Source organism: Patiria miniata, unplaced genomic scaffold (genome assembly GCF_015706575.1).
Source record: "Patiria miniata isolate m_02_andy unplaced genomic scaffold, ASM1570657v1 HiC_scaffold_7, whole genome shotgun sequence".
Lineage (NCBI taxonomy): Eukaryota > Metazoa > Echinodermata > Asteroidea > Valvatida > Asterinidae > Patiria > Patiria miniata.
This window is the reverse complement of record NW_024037074.1, coordinates 35,073,216-35,097,733: the sequence shown is the minus strand read 5'-3', so window position 1 is coordinate 35,097,733 and position 24,518 is coordinate 35,073,216. Positions and strand designations below refer to the sequence as shown.

The 24,518-nt window shown below is 41.6% G+C and overlaps 1 protein-coding gene across 3 annotated transcripts in view; it reads left to right on the top strand.

The window, feature by feature from the left end:
• LOC119745898 (ADAMTS-like protein 5) overlaps nucleotides 1-24,518 on the top strand; it is a 47,121-nt gene that overhangs the window by 12,490 nt on the left and 10,113 nt on the right. Inside the window, exons 1-5 of one of the 3 annotated variants that reach the window (XM_038222572.1) lie at nucleotides 8,996-9,011; nucleotides 10,018-10,117; nucleotides 21,782-21,924; nucleotides 22,390-22,465; nucleotides 23,490-23,580. In XM_038222572.1, the coding sequence (XP_038078500.1) occupies nucleotides 10,037-10,117; nucleotides 21,782-21,924; nucleotides 22,390-22,465; nucleotides 23,490-23,580 (391 nt within the window). In that variant the 5' untranslated portion in view covers nucleotides 8,996-9,011; nucleotides 10,018-10,036. Of the gene's footprint in view, nucleotides 1-8,995; nucleotides 9,012-9,335; nucleotides 10,118-21,781; nucleotides 21,925-22,389; nucleotides 22,466-23,489; nucleotides 23,581-24,518 lie in introns of those variants that run through there. The other 2 variants (XM_038222571.1, XM_038222573.1) reach the window with 2 other exon arrangements.

The window sequence follows — 24,518 nt, the reverse complement described above, 5'->3', positions numbered from 1 at the left end:
TCTCGGGCTGGCTTCAAATAGAGAATTGGGTTGCATATCGTGACTGACCTGAGGCTCGAGGAGAGAGACCTGAAAGGCAAAGAATATAGGCAAAGAAATGGCCAACGGGGATCGATTGCCGCGGACAATAATGTCAGACTCTGCATTGGTAGGGAGCCAGGATTCTTATACGGACGGGCCCGAGGAATACGAGAAACAAAGCTCTGGGAGGAAACTCAAGATGCTCTCGGGAAGTTGAGATGCGCTATTTTAGTTGACATCCCGCTTTCTTAAAAACATAGTACGCTTGACACTGAATTTGATACAGTTTGTTTTGACAAGAAATGGCCGGCTTATAGTGCCAACGAGAAAATGACAGTCCATCCACGGGGTTAACGAGAGTTCACGCGGAACTCAAGATATTTACTTTCATCTTTGATAGCATTTCTTGGTATATAGCCTACTCAAAGCCCCAACATGTCAGCCAGCCAAGCAACGGGTCATGTGCTCTCTTTATATAAACTATTTACAACAGCTTGCTCATAAAAAAAGGAGGCGACAATCATAATTCACCTGTTGCAACCGTGTACGCTTTTAAGAAATCCATCCACCATACCTGTTTTAAACCCTAACCTTGTAGACTTACTTAAATATACGTTACCGTTACGTGCTAGAAAATGTGACCAAAATATCTCCGCCTATCATGAAACGTTGTTTGCCTTAGTTCCTATAACGTGCTTGAAAGGCATTGAATTTATAACATAGGCCTAATTGACACAGAATGGTGAAATAAAAGTCTCGCAACGTTTCGTATTCTCCCCATATATCCTTTCACTCAATAAAGTGTATGCGTCGATCTTTTGACAACTACCTTAAAGGGGAGACTCTTTGTTACACCGTGTGTGGTAGTATTCATCTTGGTGACCTCATTTTACACAAAAGAGTGAAAAATTATGAATCACCTCATAGTGCATGTAACCATACCGCAGTTCATTCATTCTTAAGTCCATTTCACCCACGAATCTATCCCATCAGGCATGTGAGCGCACAGCACTGCTTCGGGCGTTGCATCATACCTTAATTGATGTGTGTTTGGTGATTTGATTTTGATAAAGCTGCTGCCCGCTGGCAAATATTTGTACGCGAGTTATGCAAATCATTCCATCGGAATGCTCCTTAGATAATTATTCTAATTTGGGAGTGATAACTTTCACTTTTCTGACTCCCACTCTTAATTTAGCATATGTGTCTTATCGCCAACTGCCATTGCGTTAATAAGCCACATTACATCCAAATGAGTAACAGGCCTACTTGAGCTTTGTAAAACCTTCTCAGTATTGGAAGTTTAAAGTTTCCTTGCTTATAGACCTACAATTTTGAGTACTTCGGTGAAGGGCAAACAACCAATATTGAATTTTAACATCAATATATCATTAGAGTGAAGATTTCGAAGTAACAAATCACAGTAATTCCTTTACGAATCCCTCTTGGCAAATCTAACATAATTAATACTCAACTTCTCTGTATAATCCATTCCATCTACGTTTGGGTGACAAGTTGGTACTACGCTGTTTTGATGGCATAAGCTAAGCCCACACAGTGGCACATCAAGTATTTTATTTCAAAACGTCGGCTTTTCTCTGGCTGTGGCTCATTTATGGCTAGTGTCGTTTTAAAACCTTCTATGGCAACGTTTATTAGAATAACTGTAATCGTTGTATGACATTCGATGTTCAAGAGTCATAACATCCACTTATATCTCGCCAGAATCCTTCAAATCAGGGTAATTTAAATTCTCCAAAAGCCGAACTGGCAACGAAGGCGAAGTTTGGGAAACCTCGAAAAATCTAACCCAGAAAACGGGTGCTTTCTCTTTGCACAAAAAATCGTTTAACAAATTGGAAACGAGATGGTCACCGCGATAGGCATAGGGTTAGGAGAGGGGGCCTTGCCCTCAAATTCTGACAAGGATCAGTTAATGAAATTCGGAAACGGTAATAGAAGGATCCCTCATGTAGCAATACCGGTCATACACGCAACGGCAAGGGAATTGCATTCGCCAACGTCTGAGTTAATTCTACTCCGTTTTACTTGATTTTTTGAAGCCCGACTACAGTTTGGTTTCAAGTACACGTTGTAAGTTTACTTAAATTGTTCTCTGCTGAACCAAGCGGTATTTTTGGTTGTTTCTACGGCTATTCAACCACACTGGATTTTTTTCTTTTCAAATGTTTAAAATGTAATGAATTTCATTTCATTTCATTTCTTTTATTTCAACATAATAAATATCAAAACGAAAACTAATTCGGTTCACCTGCATCATCATGTATTACAGTCTATATTACAAGAAAACTTTGCCTTACCTGCCGCAAACGTTAAGTATTAGGTGCATTATGCGTGAGCTGTGTTTATTTGTTAAATCGTTATTAAAAATAAATTGCGTTATAAGATGCTTCTGAAAGTATGCATTTCAGCAGCTCTACTTTCAATCGACCTGAAGTTTATTTTAATGTGTTAAGCAACGAGTGCGATTGCACGACCGTCACAGATGCGTTTCGCCCCTGCCCCTGTGCCCGATCTCTAATACCTCGTCACTGCAATCGCCTCTTCTTTACCAAGAGTGTAATGCTTGACGGAAGATCAGATAAGAGGCATCCTTAGTTGTCACTGCAGTGACATTAACCGCAATCCTTGACTCTTCTCATCAACTCAGAAACATGCCCCGCCCGATCTAAATCAGTAGGCCTACCATGTCAACGCCTCCAACATCACTCTGTCGCGTGCACTGATCACAGAAAGTGACAGATCGTGTGATGTTTGAAGGTGAACTGCTCATCGCCGTATGGCACTTGGTTATGAGGCTTAGTTTCTTTGGCCATGCGCCCTGCTTGTCTCATCAACACACATGGATGTGCCCATGTTTCCCCTATCTCCCAACAACTACACCGGTCATGCAAGGTCTTCATTTTTTTTCCTGCATGTGAACACCAACTTAACCCTCCTTTGATTCCGACTGGCTTTATTGGGTTAATCCCCAATAATTCCAACGGATTAGTCTCAGGAAACTTGTCAATCAAACTGCACTCTCTCCTCTGCACTGCCACCCCTTCTCGCGGAGCTCTGACGGAGGAACTTATCAATTTGAAGAGCTGCTAGGCAAAAGGCGTTAGTCTGATGAAGAGAGAGATAATTGGTGACGAGGTCTCCGGTTTTAGGTCAAGGATACGAAGAGCAGCACTGATCACCGTGATCATTAACACGAGAAGACCAGTAGGCTCTCATGATTACGAATTATGTAAAACCACTGACCATTGCTCGGGTTACCGATATTTGAAAGAGCTCCCATCTTTAGCCCGGAGAGTTAATTGAGTAATTATTGGTAGGGAGACTTGTTCCGTGAATCATGTGGCTGCTCAACGGACCAGAGGCACGATGGGTTTAATATTATGCAAAATTTGCAAATACCAGACAGCAGCCAGTTTTAATTACGCTGAAAATTCACCATTAATAGGCGCTTATACAGCTTTATTTTAAGGGGGTAAATCTCCTTTTTTCTTAAGTTTTTGTTTCTGTATAGGCCTAATTTCGCAATGCAGTTTGAATAAAGTATAAAACACAGTCAGTTATTAAATTCATGACGGCGCGACTAGTAGAGTGTATATTTCGCAACAATGTTGCGAAAGTTGATAATAAGCAGGACAATTAAGTTCTTTTCAGAACTAAATATCATCTAAGCAGTAGTTATTACCACATGGTGTTACCGCAAACCGAAACGATACCGATACTCCACCATGCAAAGCCTCAAACCTTATAATGTTGTAGGCTTTCTAAATCTATAGGTACAAGTGAGATTCACACGCGCACACGAGATGCTATCACTAAAAGTGATATAAATTTTAAAAAGATCTCTCCAGAGAACAAGTTCGAAATTTCACGGTCACTCAGTGGCTCCACCTTAAGTTGAACTCAAAGTTATACCAAGCATTTAATTGCTCTCAGGGGACCACTGAGTCAGTGGACCTGTTCGCTGTAAAACGGGGGAAAGATTTCACCAACAAATTACACTAGTCAGTCTGGATGGAGCCATGACTTTTTAACACGTGCGGTAAAAAATGTATTTCGGTTCGGAAGTATTGCTAATTTGTGAAAAGATAAAGAGGGTCACAATATTTGGGAAGAGTCGCGCGCAAATCCAAACTGTGGTGATAACGGATGAAAGGTGCGGTGCCCGGCCCGGCTAAACATGTCTTCAGGAAAGTTTTTTGCACAAGAGCTGTGCAGGTGCTCGCGACTTTGCTATCGATTGCGACACACGTGGGGTCTTGTTCTTTACACTGTCATGCAAAACCCTTCTGCGAAGTTTGATCGATGCACCGCTGGAAACGAATTAGTTGTTTGTTGGCAAAACATGTCGGTTGCCTTTTGGATGGTCTTTTCGTGAAAATGAAATATTTCTCTTCCACTGAGACGATCGAGATTTAGACTGCATGTTGCGCTCAAAAAATATGAGGCAATGAGTTGATCTTTTGCCCAATAAAACATGCCCATGTTGGAGTATACTGCAGTAGTATAGGAAGGTGATGAAGACGATACGAACTGCCTAGCCTCTACGCTATAATGTGGTCAATTTTTACGAAACTAACAAACAGTTGAGGCAATTGTGTTATATTGTGAGGCAAATGACATTGCCCGGCAGATACAACTTTTTCGGGTTGTTCATTCAAATCAACCAGCATTCCAATTCTAAATGCTATATATACAGCATGATAGAAAGTACAGTCATAATGTGCTTACTTTCTCTGGAACGATTAAAGTAAAGTTTTTTTTTATTTTGTAGAAGGAAGAGGCCTAAATGTACGATATCTACGCACATTTGAGATGTGCACTAGTCAGCGTGTACAGTTTATATTCTAAAAAGATGACAAGAAGAAACACCTCTTCACACGCATTCCAGATGATTGTCACCTTGCAGGAAAGCCAGACTTTACAGTAAATTGGCAAAGCACAATGAGCATTTACACCCGACGGCTTACCGTTCATCCTCCCCGGCCTTAATGACAACTAAATCCGCAGAGAAAACGCTGAACAAATGTTTCCCCAAGGCGCCATTTCGGGACTGGTGCCACACTCCAAGGATATAGTTCAACCTGAACAGAGCTCCACAACCACCCTTACCGGCAAAAATATACAAACCAAATCCCTAACTTTACTCCCAAAGCACGTACTACTTTTTTTCAAGCGAACAATCAAAGGAGGTTGATGCTCTCTAGTACGGACTAAACCCCACAAAAGTTGCATTATTATTCTAAAAGTGATAACCCATAGCTATTTTTCTTGAATTTGTTTCCCAGGCTAGTGTAGTCGCGAATGCTCATTTCATCTTGTACCACCAACAAACCTGTCCATCGATTTTCAATACTTTGGAGGGTTTACCACGACCGCCTTAACCAACCCCCTGAAGCCACGCCCTTGTCCAACTATAAGTATAAGGCCTTGAAACTGGGTCTCTAATTAGCTGTAGCAGAAAGCCAGTACCTATTAAAAAAAACGATTGAGGGAAGGGTTTTTGGGGGGTTTGATTGGCAGTGAGAAAATATGACTAATGAGCTCCGCAAGAATAACAGTTCTTTGTCGGATAAGAGTCGGCTTCGTGAATGTTGCAAATCTTATTACATGTAACACGTTTTGTGAAAATGGGAGCGTTAGTGTTGCAGCTGCAGTCTTTCTTGTCCCAAGGCACGATGTCCTTTTTTCCTTCTTTGCAGCTGGGAACAGCAGAAAAAATGGATCAAAAGTCGACAGCCGCTCCACTTTGCATTGTGAATTTCATGAGGGTTTTGTGGCCCATTTTTTTCTCTCTTGTTGCCATGCATTCAAGGTAGCCCATTAACAACTCGTTGGCATGTCAATTGACATCACCTCTTCACATAAATCAATCGGGATTCAAATTATACTCACAATCAAGACTAACTGATTCTAAGTTGATGATGAGAGAACGAAATAACCAAAATAGAGATTAATGTTCCCTTCTTATACCAAATCCAACGATAATCCTTTGGAAATCTACTACCAACTTCAAATTTCACGATCGTTGTGGAACAGTAACTTGTTCCTGATGCAAAACATCATTCTTGCGAAGTATAATCAAAAGCTCCAGTTCATACATACCTCTGCTGTTTTGTGAGAATCAAAACGATATTTTTAGTAAGGTGCGTTTATGATGAACGTTAACAGACGTTCCTCCTTTGTTCTTTCGGGTTTTTCTACCAATCCATTATACAAGAAGATCTGATCTGCAAACTCAGGAATAGCACGAATAAAGAGAATAAATGAACCAATATCGTATGTCTCGGGTTCATTTATACATTTAACTCCAACATCTAGTTTGTCCGTAAAGATTCCGGGTAATCTAATATTAACGATGATAATCACTTAATCGGTGATTGTGTTGCTCTGGATTAGTCTCGGGCCACCAGCGGTTAACCACAAAGGCTGACAGCTGCCAAAGAAGTCACTCCCAAGAGCTGTTTTGCGTGACAAGATAATAATTCAAAATATCCTGTGTGGGAAATCCATTTCAAGATATGGAAAAAATGACCACCTTACAGCGTTTCTAAGGTTTTTTTCTTTGCGTTATCTAGATCTACTTTCGTTTTGATTAACACGACACAGTGATTTCTTCAAATTCATATATTTTTTCATTCTTTCTTTCAATAACTTTCCCCCCAAAAAACAATGCCTAAATTAAAGCCACACGAATTCTTGGTGGGAAAATTAATGCTGAAAATTGCAGTTTCTTCAAACGGTATCTCAATATCAACTACTATACGGCCTGTCCCAAATGACCGTACAAACGAGTGTATAGAAACTTATGCAAATACAACAGATCGCAATTAAGTTGTTCATGCACGAATTTGTCGAAGGTTTCAGATTTCCCAGAAATCCCAACTGCATCAAAACATAAAGGCTTCGGTACTTTGATGGCACTGGAGCCCATACCCTTCCGTGACCGATTCAGTCCTCCGAGGACCAATACTCGGTTATCTCAGATAAACAAACTTCCGAAATCTATTTGCTAATTATTTGACCCCCTCGTGAATCTTGTGCGAGATGTGCGAGTGCCCTCTTCTCCACAGTGCAGCGATCTAGCGCAGATCGTTGGGAGTCCGTAACAAACTTCAATTATTTCCGGTAATATAACATGACTAATTTTGAGTTGCGGCATTATCTTTCCCTGGATCTTGGGGCGTTGCTTCCAGCGTGCGAAGGCCTCTCCTACCCTCGAGCGACAAACGTATTTGTGACAAATGACGAACCGCAGACCTTCGAAAACGGACAATGAAAATTTCCCCGCATTTATTCCACCGTCCTGCAATAAAATCAGTTTTCCCGCATAAAGCTATTCTGGAAGCCTCATAATTGGTTGTTGAAACGGAAGGTCCTTAGTTTTTGCCCTAGAGGAAAACTACTTGGACAAATACTTCAAAGCCGAAAAACAATGCAGCATTCCAACACTTTACCTTTGTTTTCGAATTAATTTCACGATAGATTCCTAAGGTCCAAGGTGAGCATGACATTTCTACTAATACCCAATTTAAAGCTCAGTAATTGCTTAGTTCCATCTGAGGACGAGCTGATCCACCTGTGATCTTCAACGTCCATCGCACTCCCGTCACTCAAAGCGACAACAAAATGCCGACCATGTCAAATTAATTAGCTAAGAAACTCTTGATAGGCCAGTAATTAGGAGTAAGCCTTTAACCCAATGTCATCTCCACAATAAAGGACTTAGCAGTCTTACAAAAAATGAGCAACAAGATGACAGTGTAGCTAATCCAGAGAAGTACCCAATTAGGGAACGCACATGCGTAACCGTTCGTGGTGGATGGGATTGTTTGGTATGATGTATTTGCAAGGCTCAGTCAGTGATCAGAGGATATCCGGATTGCTGGTAATCGATAAGCTTGGGATTAAGGGGCCATACAGTCGGCTGTATCAATATAACGTATAATGTTATATACTGAGCGAAAGGTGAAACAACACAAATTCGTCCCGGCTTTTGAAATTTGTGAGCAAGGTTTGGGCCGTAGCTTATGCTTGCGGTTCTTGTCAGCACACGAACCTTTGGACGTCTTTTAAAAAAAAATGTAACATCAATTTCTGAACATTTAGGCCTATACAACGGAACACTCGTCAATGCTAACATGCAGACTAAATTTTACATTTATTCACCAGCACATATTTCTGGAAGTGGCTGCTACAATTTTGTATCACGGGACTTAATTTGTAGCATATTCCCCATGTGATAACAACAAATTTCCTTGGCCTTGGCCTCAGAATGTATCAATCGAATTAATTCAATTAATTCAATTAATTTGATAGAGTGTATACGTTAATTTCCTTTCCAAGTGAACGTGTGAATTTGCCGATCTGGGGACAAGGACGGAGGGCCCAAGGCAGGTCGCATAATGTGCAGAATATTGTCTTGATTACCAATGTTGACCTACCAAAACTTCACCAATATCCATCCCGTCAAGCCAATGATAATATGATGAATGATGTGGTAGAGCCATAAGGGATTAGTCTACTATCGACTTATTGACAGCCGAAGGAATGCAGCACCTTCACGCGAACATTAAATATTGACAAGTGTTTATTCTACCCGCCATTGATGGCCATCGACCAATCATTAGCCCCGAATGGATCGTTATGTCACGGGTACTCGAAAGAAGCATCCAATAAGGATTAAGTCAATCGATAGGCAAAGAATCATTCCTGGCGATTTACTATCGACTCTCATTAGTAATGACAAAATTACTATTAATGAGACTCATTAAAATTTCATGGTAATCCGGTTTCAGTGGCGACACTACTTCGGCGGATGTGTATGGACTATTTACGGGACAGCACTTTTTTATGCCTTTACGTGAACATCGCTCACTCAATGCATCCATTGTCACGTTTAAAATCCCCGTCATTTTTGGTGAATGTTCGAATGCGTCAACCACTGTGTACAGAGCAAACATTCAAATGTAAGCTTTGTTACAATTTTCACGGCACATAAAATCAACAACAATACCCACCAAGACTCACTGACGACTTTCAACAAAGAAGTAGTATTAATACTCCAAAGATCTATGGGGGGAAAACCCACAAAAGATATCCATATTTCTTTTTTCCCCTTTTCCTGAAAAAAAATAACCCTCTTGCTTTGGCCTGAACCGCTCATGATTACTTATTACGGTGTGTCCGTCCGTGAGTAGCTGGGCCGAACTTTTGTCACGCTGCGCGGGGCGTTTTGTTGTGAGTCACGGATGAGTAGATCGAGTGATATAGCGGCAACAGTGTTCAACTTGTATAAGGCACACAAGCAAGCATAGCCCACTGCAATGCCAGACAGGATAGGAGGACAGAAATCACTGGGCACCAACCGGCTGACTAATCACATGTGTGCACACTGCACTGACTGACGGCGCACTGCTCTTAGTATATGACTGCTCTGTGCCGCCCCTTCTAACACAGATGTAAATTTGCAGCTGGAGCACGCACACGTTTTGACAGCGAACTTGTAACAGGCATCTGTGACTCGCCAGTAATCGTCCATCTCGTAACTACTATCGTGCGCTGGTGGAACTTTAGATACTCTACACTGAAGCTTAACATTTCTTGATGGAGACAATGTTATAGCGAATACCAACCTGGACCTACAGTCTTAACTTCTTTGTGTGAAATAATTGTGAACAGGAGCTTCATTTGTGTGGGAGAACTTCGCGTCCGAAGTAAAACTAGTAGGCCTATCTTGTGGCGCGTAAACTTGCGTGTGGCTAAATCTGTACATCATTTTTTGCCCGTCAAGTGAAGACGAGCATACGTCCTTGGTCTCAGTGGAGTAGGGCCTAATTAATGAAATCATACAACTGGCCAGGCAGATAGCGGCAGCTTTAGGAAGCACACCAAACCCCTCAAGATTGGTGTTGAGGGAGAACTTGATTTTTTGACTTGACAGCAAGTCTGTTTTTATCCCTTCGCACATTGCAGAGCGGAGTAACATTGCACAATGAGGCAGGGGAGTTTTCGCGTCGTGCTGCTTGTCATAGCTGCCTGTTTGGTCTTTTCTGCTGCAGCATCAGCCAAAAAGGTACGTCGAACTTAGTTTCTGTTACAGTTGTTTTTGATAGAATATTGTCATCCTCAGAAGTACGTTTGTGTACATATTGTCATTATACATGTATATTTATCTATACACAATTGACTCAATTTATACCATTAGCAGTTTATTGTTCCTGAGGTTACATTAGGTTAAGTTTGGTTAGTCACAACGAAACTTGGTATTTCGAAAGCCCTAATTATTTAACGTGTCCTATGTGTACTGTTCATTATTTCATAGAAGTGATTCATTGGGAAAGGTAAACAAAAAATACTGAAATCTGAATTGAGGCATCAACCAGTGTAGGCCTATATCCTATATTTGTCTTCACACCGCGCCTTCCCTCACAAAGATATGTTTTAATTCCACTTGCACTTCAGCTCGGTTGAAGCCATATATTTTCTGGCACCAATAGTACACACATGATTACGGAACTCAGATGTGTCAACACTCAATATGAATTATTTGCCACATGGGATTTCTGGACATATTTTTAGTTGCAAGACCATATCAATATTTTCGCTGGGCTTGTAGATTTATTGCTCCATTTCAGTCGGCGCGTACCTGTCACTAAATGCCAAGCGTACTTTCCTGTCTTTTTGATGTTTTGTCCCGAACAAAGAGGACTGGGACAAAACGAGAAATGACAGATGGAGGGAACCTTAAGCCAGGCACGTCTGTAGGTTCAACAAGTTGAACTTTTCGTGGCAGTTCCGTGAACCACTGCAACAATACGCAGAGTTGAGGCGAAGGACTGCTGCTGGCATTCACCCGGTCAAATGATGCTTTTAGGGGGTGACATTACACTTTAAAGGGTTATCGGTAAAGTTCGGATGAGTTAAGATAAATGGGACTGGGGGCTTTGTATGGTTGAGAGTGTAGGAAGGTTTGTGTGTGTGGATACACACTTCGAAGGAACTGCCTAAAACTTGAACTGGTTTTGTTAGCTGTTCACCTAGACAATTCTCCAGATGACGGTCAGAGCTGGTAGTGACTGAAACGTCGTTAACACTTGTGGCTCTCGTATTAATTTTAAGATACAGTCACTATACATATGATCACTATGACGTATCAAACACCTCACTGGTTGGGTCAGTTAGATATAGTTAGGTAGATGCGAAGTCTTGATAAAGCTGTGGGTCTCAAGTCAAAGCTGTGTCCAATGAGTGTCCAGCCGTTATGAGAGTAAAACATTGTCACTGACACGATTGAAAAAAAAATACCATGTCATTTTTACTAGTTGAATAAAAATGATCCGGGGAATTATGTTCAAGACCTTCCGTACTGATTTTTGCCTTTGTGGGTCATTTGAAGATTTTTCTCAATAAGAAAGTGCAGTAAACTTGCTGCTCAAAAAAAAAAAATTCAAAACAACTAATATAGTGCTCAAACGAGAATAGAAATTACTTATAGTTTGAGTGTATAACGAAACGTCAGAGACTTGTAATAGCTTATATCCTTGTGCATTCATTAACCGGGGTGGGGTGTATAGGCCTTATATGCAAGCTTGGGGCACTTGCCCGCCCCTTCAAGGTAAAATAGCCCTTTACCCGGCGGCACGTACAATCAATTGGCGCGCAAACCATGGCGCAGGGATGATACCGCTGCAAATTGGTCGAAATGGTGCGGTATCCGCTGCTAGACATTTGACATGTTTCCGAGAGGTTACCCAAATAATGTGGCACCTTGAGGAAAACAAGCGGTGGGGAAATGACTTCCTTTTGATAATTCGATTAGCCAAGTTAATTACTCTGCTTGTGACAGGTGTATGCGTCTGCATCATGTACTTATAAAAAATATTAATTTCTTGGAAATTTGTTTCTCCGCTTAAAATCCTTCATGTGAATTATTTTTGCATTTTTAAAAAACTTGTGAGTTTGTATATTCCAGACGTTTGTTTGACTTTAAGTAAGGACTTATTTGATGAATACAATTTGTTACCTTAAACGTTCTTAGGTCAAAAAAAAAAAGTCTCCGGTTTCTGGTATGCGCGCGCGTCGCCGTAGCCATGCGCGTCGGCAAAATGAAACAGTTTTTTTATTCAATACAAGATGATGTCTCAAAACCGCCAAACTCACTGGTTTGACTGGAATCCTGCTGCTGCACAATTTTAACGTGTTTTTAGATGGGGTTATGATCGAGAATAAGCTTTATGTGGCCTCTCTGGACTCCCATATATTTGCACTAAGTTTAGTCGGGCACCATTTGCAGTCATCAGCCGACATTTGAAGCCAAAAAAAAAAAAAAACATGTAAAAAAAAAAAAAAAAGCCGCGTCGCCGCACCACTTTTGGGGCAAGCTCCATACCAGAAACCGGAGACTTTTTTTTTTTGGCCTTAGGGAACTTTTTTTGGCCAAAAAATCGTTTTCTTTCTTTTTTTAACATTTTGTAATTTTGCTTTATTGAACACATTGTTTTTAACTACAACGAAATAATTGTTTGCATCATTTTCCGTTTATTAATTACCTTCTCTATCATGATAACTGTGTAAGCATTTGGTAGGCGATGACTTGGGTATATAGGTTCAGTGGAAGAAGAATTGGTCTGAAAAAAAAGGAATTGAGACTAGTTTGAATAATCAGTCCAAACCACCCACCACGTACTCACAAATAGCCCATTTACCTACCAATTGGTTGCGAACTACATGTTGACTCTGCATACACAAAGAGTTTAACAAATATCAGCCTGCCGAAAAGTAAACGTCCTGAAACTGTCTCGCTGTAACTTTTAATTTACATTTTACAAAAGCAAAGCGCACTGGAACCGTCTTTCTGTTAACTTTAAGTTACATTTTACAACTTACGGAAAACAGATGTTACTTCTTTATTTATAATTATTCATATACAAAAAAAATGGACCGTGTTGGAAATCAAGACAAATTTTGATTAGTCTGAGACATCAAGAGTGGCTCTTGGCCAACTTTACATTTCGGAAAAAAAACTCTGACCTTTTTCCCAAATGATATTAAACCACTATCTAGCCAAACAACGCGGTTTTAAAGCCACAATCTTATCAGTTATAGACTCTTCTGAAACATTTTGGACCCTCCTTGTGACTTCTCGCTTCCGTTGTACACAATCAGCTTGCCGTCCTTTTCCTATTTCATTAAAATGTTGATAGCTGTCTACTGTAAGACATTCCAGGGGCTGATTGCCAACAGATGACTTATTAAAAGATGTTGATACGTCTTCCTTGCGTCAAGGTTTCAGTAGACAGTACTTTTCAGCATCACTAACTTTTGTGCGACCTAAGGAAGAAGCGCTCCGAAATCGGCATTGAACGGGACTGGGGGAAAACTGGCAGGGATTTTTTTTCAGGAAGAGTGGGCATTTTGATGACGTGATGACACCGCCACTCACCGCGATAATATTTTCTGCCGTCGGGTGGTATTAGGGTGAGGACATTCACAGCCTGGAAGATGCTTCCCAACACTCGAACAGACAATGAAGGGATGCGTGGGGGGGGGGGGACAATCCTGGGAAGAAGCCGACAATTCCGGCTGTGAAAAGAAGACAGAAGCCGGAGCTATAGGCTGGCTGGCAAACATAGGGATAATTACAACAATTGTACCTGTCCCCCGCTCACGCCCCGAGTCCACCTCCAATCCATTCCCATCACACCATCCCTTCTCTTTGACAATGACAAGGTGATCATTAAATTCTTTTCTGCAGCACTTTTTTCCCCCAGCTTATTTTTTCGGAGGCGATGCGACTTTGCGGCAACAGAGGATCATTGCTGAATGACTGAAAATTGTACACAAAACCTTTCACCTCTCGCATGGTGTAACAAAACAACTTGACAAGGTCTACTCGTTTTTTGGAAAAATATGAGGACAAGAAGAAGTTTTGATAACGGCGATGGTTATTGTTGTTTCACCACGGGGAGTCGGCGAGCTGCGCGGGGTGTACCAACTATCTCAAACCTGTCCTGTTAGTACACCTTTATATCTCCATGACACCTTGAACAACAAAATCAGTGTAGATCGCCTTCCCCAACCAACACATATCATTTTTTCCCTTCTCTGCCAAGGGTTCTGCCTTGCCACCTTCCCCACTCGCAACTTCGGGGGCTGGGAAATTCTCAACAAAAACACTTGATGCATTCAGGATCCGCTCCTGACTATTTACCCCTCTGCCCACACCTCTAACCAACCGCGGTGTTCACACACCACGATTACGCATGCCTGCTTGATCATCCCATTATGTTCAAAACTCCACAAGTGCTTTTACGAACAGCTTTTATTCTTGCCACCCACACGAAAAAAAACTGATAACTTTTATTTTTCCAAGCGTGTGGCCTTTTGATGCTGCTTCCTTCTAACAGTTACAATTGCATCGATCACCCGTTGACAGAGACATACCTCTACTAGGACCCGCTCGGGGCAGGTTGAAAGTGGAGAACTCGGAAGAGGGTGAAACCTCGTCAGGTTTTAGAGGGGGAAAAAACCTAGAAGCACGCGTCCCTTGTTAAGATTTGATATTTTGACCTACTCAGAGGTTGTGCAACACTCTCTGATCTGTCAAAGAAGTGTTTTCTATTATTGTCTATGTTTGCCCAGCCTCGTAGAACGCGATTGAAGTTTGCCTGGGGCGTTCGAGGTGTGATTTTACAAGGTTCAGCCAATGTTAAAGAGCTTGGGTTTTTTCCCCCCTAACACTGTGCAAAGCGGCAACACACCACAATGAGGGCGTGAAATCGCATGGTATGAAGTAACAGTCTTTGATGTGGGTTTCTTGGGACAAAGTGCATTTCACTGAGAGGAAACCCACGGAAGGGGAAATCTGTCGATCCTACAAACTCATGTCAAGACCTAGTTCCCGACTGGTGCTGTGGCGAAATTCAACGGAGGGCGCTATGCAAGCAACCAAGGCGCGCAAGTCGGACCAGCGTTGCTGTCGACTGCATTCATGCCACGTTGTTTACAAAATAGTTCAAAGCGGGCTTGTTTCTGCCAATTCAGGAATCAGTTGGTGTTTGATGACTTCCTACATCTCAGGAGAGATTGCTGTGACCGTTACATGTTTATATATCAATACATTTTTTTTTACCAAAGTGCGAGTGTTGACGCGTGTATCTAAACGGAAGTTTGTCATCAGATCACAGAGCTAGGACCTATATAGCTCTATGATCAGATGGTTCATTTCTGTACGGATAGGGTCGCTCTCCTGATTCTTTGTAAGCTTAACGGGTTCGACATGCATACTATCAAAGTTGCCCTCAATCTGAAAAAGAGAGGTTTTCCCCCCTTGAAATATCGCAAATCAGGAAAGAAATGGATGCTATGATATGCAAGCACGAATGTGTCCGGAGGAAATTAGTGTTAATTCTTTAATTAATTTGCCCCTGTTTCCCCAGGCGCATAAGTAAATTCCCCGTTTCCCTTTCCGATGCGACTGATTCGTCATTATAATTAAGACGATTATTAAGGAATATAATTTGATTTCCCATGAAAGTAGAATAAGTTTAAGAAAGCAAGAGTATTTCTTATTCTTCCCAAGGATACTTTTCACAGGCTAGTGTCCTAAGAGAGAAAAGAAGAGGGCAGTGACTGACCTGATTCTTCTCTCTAAGGTGAAGATGAACTCTCAGGAGCCATTCTGGCGTGAGAGAATTGTAATTGAAAATATCCTGTTGGGTTTACTAATTCCAATTGTGCCCCCCAATAATCTCGATTTTTAGGCGCAAAGAAGTTCTTAAGAAGTGCACGTCCAAGTATCATCCTTTCACTTAATGCTTAGAAAAGACCAAACTTTTAAAGTGCAAGTCCCATCTATTAAACAATACGCCTCAAAAAGTAAAACTTAGTAAAGAGGTGTTTGACGTGTACCTGCGGGCGGTTGCTGTATTTTCTGCATGATTTTCATATTTTTGCGGCCCGGGGGTGACCCCTACCCTACCCGCCACCCCCGCCCCACCCCCGTAGATCCGCCACTGTGTACCTGACACATAATCAATTAACTTGAAGTGAAATCAACATATTCAATAGGTCGTATTTGCAAGAATCCATAATCAAATGGTTCCTTCCATCCTCATAATATCCTTAAGCCTCGGCAGTTCGAAACGACAGATTGGACGGACAAACTCACTTCCTCCTGAGGAAAAGATGTTGTCCTTGCCGTTGGTCCTCTTTCATGCAAACTGTCTGGTTTAGTCTTCTCTACACTCTATCATCGTACATCGAGAAAGAAACATTCGATAACAAGGTTAGAATCAATCCCGTAGAGGTAGTTAGTACCACGAACCCATCCGTCAGCGGATGTGATCTCCCACCATCGCACGCTGTCCCACTAGACACTTTATAGGTCATGCAGATAACTCGGCACTGTTACTGGTAGCTATACCAGATCACTTGAAGGGAGTTCTTAATTGGGTCAACCATTCCCAAATCTACATCCACTTACTTGAACTTTAAAGGTATACAAGATATTTCATTTGAAAGTGTGTTCACTATAAAATGAAATCAAGTTCAAAGACTCACCAAAACATGTGTATGTCTCCCATTGACCTGAATTATCAGTGCACTTTTGTACTAATGAACAAGTGACGCATACATAAACAAAATGAAATAAATCGACTTATTTGTTTAAGACGTTTTAAGATAGAGGCTAAATTTTCAAATTTTAGGGTAATCGAAAATTCAAGAAAGTAGCATAAACTTCACAACAACAGACTTGACAACTTCCTAAGATTGCGAATAATGTGAAAAAAACCACATTATTCGGCACTCACTAAAAAAGAAAAATGTCATGCACGGTTCTGAAAGCAAGGACATTGTGTTGACTGCCAAAAGTATTGCGACTAGCTAGTCTTACACTAATCAGGATTCCTTATATAAATAGTAACATCTTATTGACCTATTGCTATTAATAACCTCCTAATTCGGAAAGTATCCTTTATCTCAGATTTCCTTCGCCAGGGGTATCATCACTTATTTAGCAAAATATTATCTATTATGTATAAGGTCATCGTCTCACGCAGGTCGACTTTAGTACCTTCTACAGTGTACCATGTATTACTCAAGACTATAGTTTGACTACATGTATCTAGATTCAGTCAAACTATGTGACGACATGCCACACTTGTTTTCAAAATTGGATGTTGTAGTCATTGTGATACCGACTTTCCAATTTTGTTCTTTTCTCCACGGCATGTTTAACATTTCCAGTATGGGTGGCTTAAATGTATTGACGTTTACTGAACAATCATTGGGACATGAGTTCAGAAACGTTTGGAGGCCATTTCGCCTGTCGGCAACCATCAGGCACGACGTCAAAAGGTGACGGGGTCTATTGAGAGATCTGCTTGATTCTGGAGGCTATATCACCAATCCTTTTTGCCCAATTATCCCAGAGTTTGCCCTTAATTTCTCCCACTTTGTTAACACCGGGTTTAGATTATCTTTATCCAACACATCACAGCACAAGAATGCTAAATTAGTGATGAGAATAATGTTCCATATTTTCGATAGAGGGCTTGAGGGCAACAGTTGGACAATACTCGACATGGCTGTACAGATCCTCGACATATTTTATCAAGAGGGACAACCACTTGGGATAATTTAAGTTTCTTTGATGGTCATACAAAAAGTTTGTCCTCGTTTTCAGCATATCCCGACTTTTTATGCTCATTGTTAGCACGGTGTTAACAGGGATGTTGGGATAATTGGCCTGACGATAGAGCACTACTCGTCCACGCTAGACTGTATGCTGCGTCTAGACCGACCGCGTCACCTGCTGCGAAGCTATACAACAAACCAGTCGGAACCAATGTGAAAGGGTTTCGCTGTGTCGGCTTCCAGCTTTGAAGTTTTTCCAAAGAATTGGCATCAAAAGAAAAATCAATGCCAAAAATGGAGAGTGCGACAATGCAGCCCGTCAACACTTCTGTTCAATCAAATCTCGCAACCTTTCACAAGAATGCCACTGTCTATTATCAAGACTACAGTATATATCTACGCAGGACGTGTAAAGCGCAACAGGCCAAACGACTATAAAAGCAAAGTCCGTGTCCGCTGATGGGATAGTTTTTGTTGAGAACAGTTTTCTGCCACACAGACAATGAAATGGCAACTTTGCCTTCAAATTCGGTGATATTTGCAATTACTCATACAGAAAAAACCTTTCGTTATAGTTTTCGTCAGTTTTGGGATGTTATTAAAAGATTTGGCATGGAATGAAAAAATGAATCCATGCTCTGTCTCGTACAATAGATTCTCAAACATACCATATAAATCAAGTATATATAAGCTTTGAATTTGGTAAAGAATCTACATAAAAGGCAATGACAAATGTGATTTTTAGGTTTTATAGACGCAGTTAGGCGCTCTGCATACCAAGGTTTGCTTTGTGATCATAGAAAACCGCAAGTCAGTCAGTCACAACACAGTTTGGACAATGCGAGTAAGCACCGAGAAATACCAGCAAGACAGCTTACATGTCAGATCCACACTATCTGGCCATTACTTTTAAATTTTGAAAAGCAAATGGAACAAATGAGAAGAATGCTACTGTACTGGTTATTCAGGGTATAGTCGTCATTGCATGTAAAATACTAAACCCTACAAAGACAGTTCACATCCAGGGTTCCCAGCCACGCTGGAAATCAGGGAAAACCTTGAAAACGAATTTCCGGGGTTTTTTTTTCAGTAATGAAAACTATAAAAGGAATTTGGAAAAATAAATCACAAATCAGGGAAAACTCAGGGAATTGAACATGACCCAAAGGGAAAGGTTTTCGCCAGTTTGGCGTATGTGCGTTTTGTGCCACGTGTCCAAGTTGTGTCCATGGACTGACTGGTTATGGCGGTTTGTGTGTGTTTATGCAGTGTGAATATTACACACCTCTCCAGACACTAACAATTGGCTGTGCTATACAACCTCTTGACTTCCCAGCAACCTCTTTCAAGTGAAAATATTTCTCATGGATTTTTAGACATTTGTTTTCAGGGAAATATCACGGAAACTCAGGGTAGTTTGTTTTCATTAAGTGCTGGAAACCCTGCCTATACCTTTCCTAAACATCTGTATTAAGTGGGAAACAAGAAAGCTCTCTGAATGGTCGTGTAAGTGAGACGTGTAGCCAATGAGTGACAGTTTTGTAGTACCCATGTATGACTCCAATCCTTGTGCAATGTTCTGCATGTGTTTGAAGTTTGGAAGTCTTGAGTGGACTTCTGCAAGACGAGAAAGGTAACAGGATCTGGGTTGAAATCTAAAGCGTACAGACCTACTTCCACTTTGCATATCGGTCACGGTGTAGTCGTCTAGCCGGCGGTATATGGGACGCCCTCAACCGCTGAATGATACCATCAGTCAACAGTAAAATTTCTTTGGTCTTATTTACTTCTCACACGACTATATGATTCGCAGCCTATTTAGGGGTTTCATATAAACCAATATATCATTTTGAGGAGGGGGGGGGGGGAGGTTCAATTCAAGATCACCCCTTGAGGGCTTGGGGTCAACTACCGGGCTTGTGTAGCTGCACTTTTATTCCCATTCCAATTTACGGGGGATAATCAAGGGGCCATATTATTAGTGAATTGCCGCGCCGCACCAAATCGTCGCTGCCGGGTTTTTGCACCCGTGTTAGAAAAAAAAGAACTGTTGAGTGGCTCGTAAAGAGTTCAGCTTGATATAATAAAGTAGATTTCTCCTTATATCTTGTAAATGGGCTAGGGATCAGCCGCAACTCCCAAGAATGTAATTAGCTATTAAATCTCCGCTGCCAGAAGCGATTTCAAAATGGTGTGACGAAATAGTGTTCTTGTCCTGACCACCTTGTAGAACCAGAGGAGGAGGCCTGTCAACTCTTGTCCCTTACTGAGACAGGTTCCTGGACCTTTGATCCAAGGGTTTTCATCGAGGAACGAGGGGGGCTGGGGGTTGCCCCCTGGCAAAGCTTAGCGGTAGGGTTCCCTGTCAGGAAAAGGAACTCGGAGTAACAAAGAAATAACGAAATGCACACACTTTCTCGTTGGATATGTACATGTACTTACGACAACTAGGCTGTATGCGATGTTCTAGTATACCGATTTTTTTTTTAAGTTAAGCCCTTCATAGTTGTTATTAATTAAGAAAGAGTTGGCCACTCTATTTAGCAATACATTTGGTTTGAACGTCTGGAATAACTGTCGGCCACTCACGCATTGTGCGTTTGTGGTTAGGGGTGAAACGTAGGCTTACAAAGTCCTCATATCCAAATATTTATGCTCCGGGTGGGCTAAAGAAAAAATATTCAGCGGTCCAATAACCAACATAAACAAACGTCCCTTCCATTGCCTTTCGATATCTTAATCTATCATATAACGCGGCTGTACGCGTCCTTTGGGCTACGATTACAAAAGAATAAATAAATACATATTTTTGTAAATATTTATGAAGTTGGGCAGATTGTGGTAAAAAAAAGGGGGCGGCTGACCTGTAATTGACTGGGCGAGGCAGTGTGACACGTGGGGGAAATTAAGCTGATATGCTCAGCGGTACAAAGCTTTGATTATGATGGATTGAACAAACGAATGATAAGTCGAAAATTGACGTTTGGCCCAGACCCTGTGGAATGAGGGGATGAGTCAAATCAGAGATGTCACTTGACATTTGTTCGGAACTCAGCAAATTCAGCTATCCTATTTTTCCTCCTGGATATAGAAGCAACAGGTCGGTGCATAAACTAGAGTTGTCGCTCACTGCACTGAACTTCGCGCAAACGCAAAGGAAAATGAGAACAACATTCATGAATTCAGTGCATTACGTGTCTAACAAAACAGTCGTGGTGGGTAAATCGAAAACGCGACTGTCGCAAACAGAGACAGTTAACACTGTAACTCTTACAACGGCGGTAGTTTTGGAAGTTGGAAGTTCATCAAAATATGGCAACAAAATATAGCGCGTTTTCTTCAGCGGAATTAAGCTTTTGATTTATGTTTCTCAGTTTTCATTGGTCGAAACCCGTGTTGGGAGGTTTGAAAATAGAACCGCTTGAAACGAATGGACTTAGAGCTGTGTTTTGTGTGTGAAAATATTGGTTTTAGCCATGCATGGTGGGAAAAGTTGTATCATTGTAACGAATTGCTGGCAAAACGTCCAGGGTTGCCCAAACTTAAGTCACGTGATCACGAGGGACGGAAGCATCCGCCCGTCGACTCATTCTGTAATTGTATTTATAGTCTACTGACGATTCAAGTTTCATAATAGGCTTTACCCCATAGGGTCTGAAATACTTGTTCAAAACCACATGAGCCTTTACCAACTTTGAGCCTGACGTTGTGTTACTGATGTGCTCAATTATAGACAGTTTGTCAATCAATCTTAAATTGATGGAAAGGTCACGCCTGTGTACTGAACCCTCGCCATTAAGGGCGCGGTTATTAGATATCTAAGGAGAAATTGATTCTCATTTCTCAGGAGGATAGGTTTGTATATAAGGAGCAATTATTCAGGATGTAATTCCAAACGAGATGGCTTGCTTTAATTCTAATGAGGAAGGGTGGCAAATTTCTGGTACCCGGTGGGAGAACGCTCGCACGGGAAGGAACCACATTCGCGGAACAAGAAATCTCCACTCCAGTGAATACAGCTCGGTACTCTTAATTTGAGATCAATGTGCTTTGGATTTGACATGAACGAGATGTAATCTTTTCCCTCTGTGTTTACCAGGATGCGCGGCGCGGGCGACGAGGCTTCAAGGGAAGTGACAGGGATAAGAACTCCATCGTCTGGTCCCGGTGGAGCGATTGGTCAGAGTGTTCGCGGACGTGCGGCGGTGGTGCCAAGTACAGGACAAGACACTGCATGAGCAGGTACTCAATCACCTGTCAAAACTGCATGTCACAATGACATGCCTTTTCTTAATGAAAAGGAAATGTCAACAAGTTCAAATGGGAATGAAACAAGGTTTAGCCCATCCCAAAATGTCAACGATAAGTGCAACATAGTTGTTCCACTGATCGACATCCGAGGGACACTTCTTTAAGTGATGATATCAACTGTGGGTTGTTCCAAAATAACTGAGAAACAAGTTCAAATCTTCAAAAGTATCTAATACCTGCATGAAGTAAACCGAGTAGTCTAGAGGCTCAGCCCGGATGACACACGCATCTTTATACGTGGATGCGACCCCAGCCTCTTATGGGAGGGTAAAACCAAAATGATAGTCCTAAGGCCGAGGGGGGAGGGAATGCATAAAAGCTAAGAAAATGCGTAAAAGAAAGCTTTACATTTTGGGGGTTCGTTTGTTTATTTTTATTTATTTATTTTTTTTACAGAAAACCAGCAAATGACAGGGCAGGTCTCCAGGTGTGCGAGGAGGAGAGCAAACAGTATCGCTCCTGTAACACCAAGGTGAGATTTGCAGACCAAAAAAGGTTTGGCGCCAAAAAACTGTTCACGAGGGAAAGTGGAAACCATGGGCTAATGATTGCAATGTGTGACATTTGCACCGCGACTGATCCAAGTATACCAGAGAGGCACGTGTTCTCATTTTGTAAAATTGCAGCTAATCGTCGACTAAGACATCAAGAGGCTACGAATATCTGGGTTCCCACCGAAAGAGTGGATTCTGTAAAATGAAATGCTAAAATTTCAAATTTAGTCCAGAAAGTTACAGTACAATTGAACTTATATTCTTGAGTGCAAATGAAAAGTTGACCCATGTCAATTAAGGGGCGGGTCTTCCCCCCCCCCCCGACCTGCCCCCCCCCCCCCCCCCGGTTACCGCCCTTTGAATGCGCCCAATTTAGAACTAGTCACAGTACGAACCAAATCTCTTTTGGTTTCGTTGGCATCCTCAAGCTGTCAATGTTATGTCTAAGTCTGGGAAGATATTTGTCAAGACTCCAACCTAACGTAATGATGACAGAGAAGGGATGCCTCATGATCGATAGGTGCATGTCTATGTGTATGCCAGCTAATTTATGTCGAGTGTTTGTATAATCTTCGGCGACAAACCTTATTCAGGCCTATACCCAGTGGAATCGTAGGCGATCGCAAATCGATGGTCAGTGCCCAACGCCAACTGACCCTCGAGACTACGCGGTCGGTTCAAATTCGATCAAAATGTTAAAAAGCCCGGTCTCTGGTATGATGTCAATCAGATATTTCCTTGTGTAGATACACAGAGGCAATTTCCCTGCAATTAAACCAATAATTTCGCTTTTTGACTGATGCTTCCTTCGCGAGCATTGGTGACTTGTAATTAACTGTGACATCTGTCAAAGACGTCTGTCCTTACCTTGGCCAGGTATGGCGGAGCTATTGGTAACGGAGTGGATCAATGCGTAGAATGTTGAAGGCAATTAGTGATATTACGTTGGGCAGTGATTCAGTTTCCCCTTTTTATTATTGCCCCTAATGCCGCCGGTCGCAGCCCTGCCCACCTGGTTCGCAAGACTACAGAGCCATGCAGTGTGCCATCTACAACGAGAAACCGCTGGTGGAGTGGGTACCAGTCGAAGAAGGTAAGTTTTGGACCCGTGCCAAATGTACTTCTTTGAGCAATGTCAGACAGAGTAGCGATCAGGGAATTATCGGCAGGGTGGGGCAGGGAAGATCGATTACCTTTGGCAACTAAGGCCAAAAAAAAAAAATATTCGGTCTCTGGTCAGACCAAAGTTCCGGAATTGACGCGGCCACGCGGCTTTTTTTTTTTTTTTTTCCTTTTTTTTTTTTTTTCTTCAGCTTGGATTGTACAGACAAGGTGGGTACTATTTTGCTTTTTTGGTGTCCTCATGTACATTGGTGGCCTCCATAATTTGCCTTGGTGCTTTTGATCATTTGCCTTGGTGCAGTTCCCATTCCTTGGTGCTCTTTGGTAAAAAAAAAATGGGGAGGTGCGGAAATAGAGGGCGCTGTTGGAGCTACCGCGGAACATTTTGGAAAAAAAAAAGATCGACGCGCATGCTTAAAATCGACGCGCGCGCTGACCAGAGACCGACTTATTTATTTTTTTGGCCTAATATAGGGCAACTATAGAAGGGGGGGGGAAATAGTTAAAATACGAAATGAAGAAATCTGAGCGTACTCGTCAAATGGTTTAAGCAAAGTTCCAACGTTCCAACTAAACATAACCAAATTACTGCATTCTGTCGTGGACGGAGCATTATGAAATCGAGGGATATTTGACAGATATCTTAAATCAAACAAAATGCGCGAAGTCATCACTATAGCTCAAAGGGGAAGCGATATGCTTAAGCTCCCTGTCTGTTATGTGCGACTTCAGTTTACTGAACAATAAGTACCTTATTCATGAGGGAGCCATTTTTGATCGTGTTCCCTGACTGCATTTTATACATTGTAAACTGTTGAATGGGATTGTGCCAGACTATTTATGCGTTCCAAGCCTCACTTTCATTTTTCGTTTAAAATGTGTCTTAAAACATTATGGTATGTTTAATCA